Below are 10,191 nucleotides of genomic sequence, written 5' to 3' on the forward strand. Positions count from 1 at the left end.
TGGTCCTATTTTCCCGCACTAGTGCGTAAAATAGCATTTTCGTGCGTATGTCAAAAGTTTAAAGGGCCATATGTACTGTAAAACGTTTACGATACACGTGCGAATTGGTAATTCGCAACTCGTGTCGATTTAAAACACTCCCTTCGGTCGTGTTTTAATTTATCGCCACGCGTTTCGAATTTCCTCTTTTCCGCACTTTTCGTAAATAACTATTACTACGATACAAGTTACAAGTTCGTAGAAGAAGTCGATATACGTATTAGCATAATAATATACCTATGTATGTAGTAGCATAATAGTCATATGCGATGATTATGAGTTAATCTTCATTTAGAAGATAGTCTTCAATAAACTCTTCAAATACTTCCATCAGAATCTTCTTGTAACCCTCATCCTTTTGCATTATATTTTTAATATAAGTCGCTTTGTCTTGGTACATTATTTTATGAAATTGTGCGGACTCCGCAAAAGCGTTTGTCGTCACATCATCATCCATCCAAAATATTTGCACTAAACAAGCGTGAGTTACAAGACCCCATAGATTTTGTTCTTTGGCTGAAGTCATAAATTTTTGTCTGCTCATAATATCCAGGATATCAATATAATTACTCTCCAGTATAACTTGGAGTTCATCGTAGTAGTAGTTCAAGAAAGTATGCAGATTGTCTTTCCGGAAGTGCGGATTCAAATTGCAGTGAAGAAGTTGCATGACGTCGCCTGCAGGGGGCATACAGCGCGCTGCCACAAAGTCCACAAATACGCAATCATCAGGCACAGCACTATTATCTTCTAATCTCTCGTAATGAAATAAAATGTTATTATTCCACAAATCTCTATGACATATAACGTTACGGTGTTCTGAAGAGGGATCTGCTAAAGATAAAGCGGAGTTAAAAACGATACTCCAGCGTCGTTCAATGACTTCCATGTAATCTACATTTAATCTATACTTTGAGAAGGCTTTTACGGCTTCTAAGGCAGCGATTCTGCATTGAACGAACCAAGGATCGGTTTCTATGTATCCACCTCTTCCTAAAGTTTCCTTATATTGTTCATTGACTGTATAAGGACGCTGAAATTCTTTAGTTTTTGCTTCCTCAAAGACGATAGAGCCAGCATGGAATCTGGCCAGTGCTTGAAGGGCTTGCAAGGTATGTTGTTTATCAAATTTTGCATATCTACTCCTCATCTCGTATTGTAAAGCCGACATATCTTCGAAAACCACAGCGTCTTGTAGGCATGTTACAAAATGTGGACTCCATGGTTTCAAACCTGAAATTAAGATATTGAAGAAATAAAAACCTATTCCTTGACCCCCATGATCCTCCCTCCCCTGGATCCGCCCTAGATAAACGCCCTTACCAGGATTCGAACACGGGGCCTCCCGCTTCGTAGGCAGGGTCATTACTGGTCACTACCGACAAGGTAGGAGATCGTCTACATAGTATACGTATTTATGTATTTATAATGGAATTTTATGACGTAAATATTCAAATTAATGGTACCTACTTTTTTTAGTAGTATAATAATATGACAGTCAGTACTTACATAAATAGTAGCTATCGTCAACTTTCATTTCAAGTTGTTAAAGATACCTACATAGACACGAGATAATAAAGACAAATGAAACTACCAAGTATTGTAAAATAGGTATTTACGATACAAGTGCGGAAAAGAGGAAATTCGCAACTTGTGTCGATTTAAAACTCTCTGCGGTCGTGTTTTAATTTATCGCCACTCGTTTCGAATTTCCTCTTTTCCGCACTTGTATCGTAAATAACTAATATAACTAGTAGGTATTTTCGTCTCACCTGGTACTGCTAAATTCCTTTTGATAACATCATAAAATATTATTTCCTTTTCAAGGGCCCCAAAATCCTTAGCCATGTTCGCTTTAGCCTCATTTGTCTTAGATATTGCTTTAACGAAGAAACTCAACAATTTTCGTGCACCGTTTGAAGTTACAGATATTTGTAATTTCAAATAGTCTGCCACAAATCCGATCATTTTGTCACTTGCGTAGTGTACGTCGTATTTTTCAATGGCAGTGTCTTCGCTTGCATACCCATATTTGGTAACAATCAATTTGATGTCCTCTTCAGTTATGTACTGAACGTTGTCGCACGAAACTTTTTTAATATTCTCCATTGTGTTAATTTCACATAGACGGTTATTTTAGTGTTGTCTCAAACCTTTTTGTTCATAATATGAAATAGACACTGAAATCTTACTCTAGTTTGATGCTTATCATAAATAAGTAATTAAGAGCAAATATTAACTCACATTATACTCGTATGTAACTGATAAAGCAAAGAAAAGTACAGAAGATAAGTTGCAGTAAACGTAATAGTCTTCGAATAGGACAAAACGAATGGTTTAATAATATACAGTATGGCGTTTCTTTTCACAGCTGGCATTTAGATAGTTGTTAAAATTCTAATAATGCAGTAGGTACATATAGATAGAAAAGGGCTTTGTCTCTCAGTTGGACACACGGGTCCTTAATGTATCTTATAGGCAAGATTTCTTGCCAACGATCAAAAGCCCGAAGAAAACCGCAATGGCGTCATTGGAAAAATTGAATTCGGAATTAATACGCGATTGTGCAAATAATTATACTTGTAACAGTATCTACCTATATTTTAAGATAAAAGTAACAACACATCACATAAAATTTCCTGGATACAACTTTCGTATTTTCCAGTCCGCTAAACTTTGGTGCAGCGAGCTTGGACAGATTATGAACGGAATTCATTCATAAATTGGCAATGCATTTTTGCGGCTAGGTTCAAGGGTGCTAGGAGGCTACAGAAATCCAATAGTGGTCACGTATTTGAATTTTTTTCATTCATCAAATGCTCATTGACCAACGTGATGGTAACCCCTTTGCACACTTCAGCTATCTTTAAAATAAAATGTTAGCGGGATATTTAAATCTTATGTATGGCGATACACAATACCTACGCAAACTGGCTGATTGGAAATTTACCTATTCGAACTTATAGTCCATGGGCCAGGCAAGATTTCGGTATAATTTGGGGGTACCAAGTTTCCTTTTCACAGCAGTTAGATATGCTTATTATGATGTTAAAAAACCATGATTGCCATCTCAAAATGGTAGCTAACAAAAATGGCCGCCAATCCAAGATGGCGGATATTGAGTTTTAAGAAATCAACCATAATTCGAGAAATATACGTCCGATTTCGTTGCTGTTTTTTTTTAACCAAAGCTCTATAAGTGAGCTTAAAATTATGTTTATATATTATATCGATAAAGTCAACCATTAATTAGTAATTAAAGAAATATTGAAAATCTTCTCATTTTTTTGTGATACTTTTTTCTAAATTAAGTTTTTACAAAAAATCTCGTACATTACAAAAAAGTTTTAAATGAGGCAATATGGTGTATTAAATTAACTTTAATTTGACGTACAATTTGTATGGGACTGATGACTGAAAACACATGGAAACATGAATTTGGTTTTACTTCCGTTGAAATTCACTGTTGACTAAATCACTGCATACAGAACAAAAAGCTTCGGATAGATGTTGTAGAGTACAAAAATCATGTTTTTAGTATATTTTAATAACTTTAGAAATTGATCATAATAATATTAGAACGATAGTATTATTAGTTTTATTTGTTACAAGTAAAAACTACTTTAAAATCTTGCGTTTTGTATACATAATTAATGTTACTAACAGATCTAACGCGATTAAATTTCATTATTCATTGAAACGTCGGAAAAAAGGTTAAAAATGAAATTTAATCGCGTTTGACCCGTTAGTAACATTAATTAGCTAAAAATCGGGCAAGTGCGAGTCGGACTCGCGCACGAAGGGGTTCCGTACCATATAAAAAAAAACAAAAAAAAAAGCAAAAAAAAAAAACGGTCACCCATCCAAGTACTGACCACTCCCGACGTTGCTTAACTTTGGTCAAAAATCACGTTTGTTGTATGGGAGCCCCATTTAAATCTTTATTTTATTCTGTTTTTAGTATTTGTTGTTATAGCGGCAACAGAAATACATCATCTGTGAAAATTTCAACTGTCTAGCTATCACGGTTCGTGAGATACAGCCTGGTGACAGACGGACGGACGGACGGACGGACGGACGGACGGACGGACGGACGGACGGACAGCGAAGTCTTAGTAATAGGGTCCCGTTTTACCCTTTGGGTACGGAACCCTAAAAACTAGTTATTCAGTGAAAATCTTTTCGGCTACAAATCAAGATGATGCAAAGTGAACTAGATATTTGTATAATATGTAGCGAAATAAGACCATTTTGTAAAGTACCCCCCCAAATGATGGACAGTAGGCAGTATTATTCAATTTTAATGCAGCATTAATAAGGAATTTTGAGTCTATTCTTATCTTATTGTTTTCGGGGGCCCTTGCTTGGATACACTTCGATCCATAGGGATCTTTTGCGCAATTACCCCCTAGAAAAGATCCGTCAACTACTCAAGAGCTTTTCCCACCATATATCCCTGTGCCGGATGATAGAGCTCATGGTTAGCGTTTTAAAGTCCTTTGGTTCAAGATATCCTACTCCAAAGTCCTTAATTATTTTTCTGGCGAGGGCGTGACATTCACAAATTAGGTGTTTTACTGTCTCTCTTCGCCACACATACGACAATCGGTGTTGTCAGAGTGTCCCATCTTGGCCAGAATTCCTTTGACCCCGTAATGTCCAGTAAACACCTTGTTATGATTTGGAGTTGTCTTTTGCTAAGTTTCCAAAGCTTTTTGCTCCAACCGGAGTCTACTCCTTGCATAAAGAGCTTTGCGTGCTTTAGACCCGTCAGACTGTCCCATTCTTCCTGATGTTTGATCTTAGTATGGTCTTTAATAGCCGTTATGATGGTTCCCTGTGAGAGCCCCACGAATCGTTCCGGACCTATAAGGTTACCTAAAGATCCAGCTCTGGCAAGTTCATCTGCATTTTCATTGCCTATGAATCCCTCGTGCCCTGGGATACATACCAGTTGCACTCTGTTTTGCCTTCCAAGCTGGTTCAGAGCTTGGACGCCATTGTATACCAGTCTAGAGTCCACTAGAGTCTATTACTAAACGACGTGACATAGGTACCGGATAAAAACTCTTTACTTAAGTTATATTTAAGAAAAATTATTTGAAGAATCTGTTACGCTGACGACATCCTCTATTAAGTAAATAAATATAAATATTAGGGGACATCTTACACAGATCAAACCTAGCCCCAAACTAAGCAAAGCTTGTACTATGGGTACTAGGCGACGATATACATACTTGTATAGATAAATACATACTTATATACATAGAAAACAACCATGACTCAGGAACAAATATTAGTGTTCATCACACAAATAAATGCCCTTACTGGGATTCGAACCCAGGACCATCGGCTTAGCAGACAGGGTCACTATCCACTAGGCCAGACCGGTCGTCTAAGTAAGAAATAAGTTTCGCAAGTAAATAGAGAATTTTGAGATTTTACTCTTGGGTTTATGATAACATGCTTCTGCAGTTACAATATCATTTCACCACACCAGCGGATAAAGGCTCTCTTGATTGTTCCAAGCTGATAAGATAGTTGCATTTTATTCACATGTGAGGCAAAGTAATCAAATGCAAATTTTGAGTTGTTTTCTTATGTTTGCTGGTAGAATTGGCTTTTAAATGATGATTTTGAATATTAACATTTAATAACATTCATTTTGAATCGATTCGCTTTGATTTTGTTTGATATTTTACAGTTAGTATTTTCCTCGTGTTGGTGTAGTGAAAACCTCGCTACGCTCAAGATTCCATTTTTCGAACCACGAGCGTAGGGAGTCTTTTTGTCTGTAATTTTATTAAAGACGTGATATTGGTGAAATGGACTCTATATTGGCAGTGATATTTCACAGTACCTATATACCTAAAAATTCATCCGGTATGTCACGTCGGTTACTAATAGCCTCAAAACTCCTTATTAATGCTGCATTAAATAACAATGCCCACGATTGTCCGTCTTTTAGGGCCTATCTCGCCACATATTATACACATATATAGTTCACTTTATTTGTAGCCGAACACATTTTCACTGAAGACATTTCTATTTATACCGAATACCAGTTTTTACTTGGATCAATTCGACATTTTCAATTTAATCGGTTAATTTAGTTCCACAAAAACGAAAGGCGAACGCATCTCAACGGTATCTCAATCGAACAGTTCTTTAACTGGTAACCGAAACGAAATCCTTTTCGTTCCCGGGTTTATGAACGAAACCGGTTTGAAAAATAAAACGGTTTCCGAGCCCTGCTACTATTATTATAAATTATTAAATTATACTATAAATATCATTTTTGTACTCTACAACTTCTATCTGACGCTTTTTGTTCTGTACGCAGTTCACTGAAGAAATTACTATTTCAATCGAATACTAGTTATTACCTAATTAATGTCAATAACGGGTCTAACGCGATATAATTTCATTATTTTACCTTTTTTCCGACGTTTCAGCGAATAATTAAATTTAATCCCGTTTGACCCGTTAGTAACATTAATGAATTTAATTAAGTATACAAAACGCGAGAGTTTAAAGTAGTTTTTACTTGTAAAAAATTAAACCATTATTACTATCATTTTACTATTATTATTAAACTATACTAAAAACATGTTTTTTGTACTCTACAACTTCTATCTGAAGATTTTTGTTCTGTACGCAGTTATTTAGTCAACGATGAATTTCAACAGAAGTAAATTTAATTCATGTTTCCATGTGTTTTCAGTCTTCAGTTCCATACAAATAATACGTCAAATTAAAGCTAATTTAACACACTATTTTGTCTCATTTAAAACTTTTTTGTAATGTACGAGATACTTCGTAAAAACTGAATTAAAAAAAAAGTATCACAAAAAAATAAGAAAATTTACAATATTTCTTTAATTACTAATTCACGGTCGACTTTATCGATATAATATGTAAACATAATTTTAAGCTCACATATAGAGCTTTTGTTTAAAAAAAATTGCAATGAAATCGGACGAATACTTCTCGAGTTACGGCTGATTTTTTAAACTCAATATCCGCCATCTTGGATTGGCGGCCATTTTTGTTAGCTACCATTTTGAGATGGCAATCATGGTTTTTTAACATCATAATAAGCCTATCTAACTGCTGTGAAAAGGAAACTTGGTACCCCCAATTTATACCATTTTCAAAAATTTGACCAGCTGGCCCATGGACTATTAAGTAGGTACACATAGAATATATATTATAATTTATGAAGTACAAAAACTAAAAACACTGAATAACTATACACTCCAAATGCACTGAAAACTAAATAAATATTCACAATCCACAAGTAAAAACAATCTAGTACCTAAAAATTAAATAAATAAGAGAACCTATAATACTATAAGAGTACGACTGAGCACATGGCTCACTTCAAGTATAAAAAGATGACTGCATAGCCGGAAGTTTGGATTGAGTAAATTTAAGGTGCCGCAGGGTCAGCCAGTAGTTTTTGAAAAATCGTAAGGCTTTTTTAGATCACAATACCGTTGCTTAAATTTTAATTAGCAAACTTGAGGTCTCTCTCTCTTCTCACGCACAGTCGCACAGCCATCTCGCTCACGCTTACGCTCAGCGAGAGTGAGAAAAGAACGTGAACTCATGGGGCCTTAATGAATAAATCGTGGCAAGGCAAATGGCTTATAACTTGAAGCGTTTTCTCCAAGGCTAGGGGCCTTCTGCCGCTGTTTGCTCTCTTTGACGACGAAAGTCAACTAGTACCTAGGTATCACTCTTGTCAGTGCATGTCCATATTGTCCATACTCAATGTGAGGTTCCGTATATACTTAACTATTAGAACATTCTAAATAAAAACCGCAGGCTATTATTACAACTTTAATTACCTCTAATTAAAGTTGTGGTTTTAGAGCAGGTAGGCAGCGGGTACCTATTACGATGTTACGACTAAATCTGACAGACGCTATGAATAAAATAAATTTTAAACAAATGCATTTATGGTCTGATATGAGGTTATAATTTTATTTAAAAAAAAAGTTACATTTGAGACTTTCCATTTACGTCTCTAGGGTAGGAAACCGTTACATAGGTAATTAGATTAATTACATACTACAACTTTTTTTCAGTAGTAGGTACCACAGGTACCTTCAAAGACAAGTCTAAAGAGATCATAATATTGTTACTATTGTAGGACATGTTTGTTTAATGCCAAATATTCTCGAATTGTACTTCGGCTCCGATTTTGCCGCCGGGTTTCTCGGGTCACTCGAATATTCATATATGATGAATATTCATACCTATTCGTATGATGCGGTGGCCTTAAGCACCAATTTTTCTGTCTTCTCTGTTTATAAGATAATAGTATCTTTCAATGAGGTCTTCAAACAGCTCTGTGATTCTTGAGTTATAGGCTGAGTCTTCTTTAGCCACGTCCAATATCTCCTGACTACGCGACACGTTGTTTATCCTATCAATAGATACCGGGTCACAGAACAATTCTTCTCTCTTCTTCACAGGCAGTGCTATTATAGGCACTATTATTGCCGCTTGTGTCATCCCAAATAGAATACTCTCATCATAAGACTCCATAAACTTAGGTTTACTTAAAATCGTTGAAAAATCAACGTCAACTACAGCTTCCACTTCTTTGGATAATTCTTCGTAGTAGACATTAAGAATATCATCAAGGTATTTGTCCCTGAATTCTTTCGTAGTGTTAAAGTATATAAATGAAGATAAGTCCAATGTTGGAGCACCGTACAAGACTGTCTGGAAGTCAACTATCAGAGCGTGATACTTCTCATTATCGGATTTTATTAGTATATTGTTACACCAGAGATCGCGATGGATCACAGTATTCCGGTATTTTGCACTAGGTCTCGTTAAGCTCAAAGCATCGTCGAATAAAGAGATTATTAGTTCCCTGACATTTTTAGAAAAGTTTGATTCGGTTTTGCGTTTGGAATTGACTTTGAGAAATTCGATGACGGCGTTTCTGCCGGTATTGCGCCAACTGAGGTCCTCGCATTCTTTTAAATGTTCGCTAAAATCTTCCCAAATTCTGTAAGATCTGTGCAGTTCTTGAGACTTTTTTTCTTCGTAAATGAACGAGTGAGCGTGAAACCGAGCTAACGTTTTCACTACAGCATTCATTTCCTCGTAATTTAGAACACCTTCTTGGCGAAGCATTTGATATCCTAGTTCTTTCACGTCTTCAAATATAAAGATGTCTTTTTTTATCATGAGCGATTTTGGACGCCATTTACTTCCTGGAATAAGTGATTAACGTAATCAATTTTATACGCAGGTAAAGCTAATTAAATAAAACAATTTAAATGCATTACATTGCGTACTTTGAATTTAAAATATTTTTTAGTTTTGTGAATAACAAATTATAGTGTTACTTAATCGAAAACAAGATGCATTTTTTTGCACCAATTGCATTAAAATGTTCCCTAACTTAGTAGGTACACGGTGTTTTCGTTGAGTAGGTACTCTGCCTTTTAAATCTTAGCCTAATTAAAAAATCAACATACTTGTTTTACTCATATAAGAGTTGTTAATATATTAAAATAACTTATTTTAGGTAGGTAAATCCTCTTCATGTTAAGAGTAGGTTTGATTACACTTACCCCCATTTTGATCAAATTTTACAAATAAGTCACTCAACATCACGTATTCTTTACGGAAGAAATTCGATTCTATCAGAAACTCTGCCAGCCATTGGTCTTTCGGCATGCACTTCACAAAGAACTTGTAATCAGAATGAACTCCATTTGCTTCGACTGTGACTGTTAGCTTTAAATGTTCTCCTAAATAACCGATCAAACTGTCGGAATACTTAGAAATCGTATAATGAAGTACTTTGAATTTCCCATATTGCTTAATTATTGCGTTCACTTCCTCGTGATTTAGTAGCTTCATCGTAACAATATCTCGCTTCAAACAAAGCAATGAAATCATCAGTACAACGATAAGAGCTAACGATATTTGTACAACAGTTAGATCCTCTTAAACTAAGGGCCGGTTACACCAAAGAGTCTGCACCTATCAACGTATGCAAAAATTTTATTGTAGGGAAAATCTTTAAGTTCTAACCGAGTACCTAATCAGTCCAGCAACTGTACCGTTACCGGTGCAATTTGACCTGAGTCGAATCGACTAAATATTATTTTTAAAATACAA

General features: G+C 35.5%; 2 protein-coding genes across 2 annotated transcripts; both read right to left on the reverse strand.

Moving 5' to 3' along the window:
- Position 1: 1 nt before the first annotated feature.
- LOC134796013 (uncharacterized) lies at positions 2 to 2,502 on the reverse strand. Its single transcript, XM_063767914.1, has 2 exons — positions 1,812 to 2,502; positions 2 to 1,272 (listed from the first exon to the last, which is right to left on the reverse strand). The coding sequence occupies exons 1-2, from the start codon at positions 2,146 to 2,148 to the stop codon at positions 320 to 322; spliced, it is 1,290 nt and encodes a 429-aa protein (XP_063623984.1). The 5' UTR covers positions 2,149 to 2,502; the 3' UTR covers positions 2 to 319.
- A 5,504-nt stretch (positions 2,503 to 8,006) lies between these two features.
- On the reverse strand, positions 8,007 to 9,940 carry LOC134796569 (uncharacterized). The gene is made up of 2 exons (XM_063768749.1): positions 9,639 to 9,940; positions 8,007 to 9,275 (listed from the first exon to the last, which is right to left on the reverse strand). The coding sequence occupies exons 1-2, from the start codon at positions 9,928 to 9,930 to the stop codon at positions 8,326 to 8,328; spliced, it is 1,242 nt and encodes a 413-aa protein (XP_063624819.1). The 5' UTR covers positions 9,931 to 9,940; the 3' UTR covers positions 8,007 to 8,325.
- Between the last annotated feature and the right edge of the window lie 251 nt (positions 9,941 to 10,191).

Source organism: Cydia splendana, chromosome 13, assembly GCF_910591565.1.
Source record: "Cydia splendana chromosome 13, ilCydSple1.2, whole genome shotgun sequence".
Classification (NCBI taxonomy): domain Eukaryota; kingdom Metazoa; phylum Arthropoda; class Insecta; order Lepidoptera; family Tortricidae; genus Cydia; species Cydia splendana.

What these genes read in the sequence shown, in the direction of transcription:
- LOC134796013 (XM_063767914.1), bottom strand. Translation starts at nt 2,148, where the DNA reads ATGGAGAATATTAAAAAAGTTTCGTGCGACAACGTTCAGTACATAACT. An exon ending in AAGGAATTTAGCAGTACCAG is followed by an intron (nt 1,273 to 1,811) that starts GTGAGACGAAAA and finishes TCTTAATTTCAG; the next exon opens with GTTTGAAACCATGGAGTCCA.
- LOC134796569 (XM_063768749.1), bottom strand. Translation starts at nt 9,930, where the DNA reads ATGAAGCTACTAAATCACGAGGAAGTGAACGCAATAATTAAGCAATAT. An exon ending in AAAATTTGATCAAAATGGGG is followed by an intron (nt 9,276 to 9,638) that starts GTAAGTGTAATC and finishes CACTTATTCCAG; the next exon opens with GAAGTAAATGGCGTCCAAAA.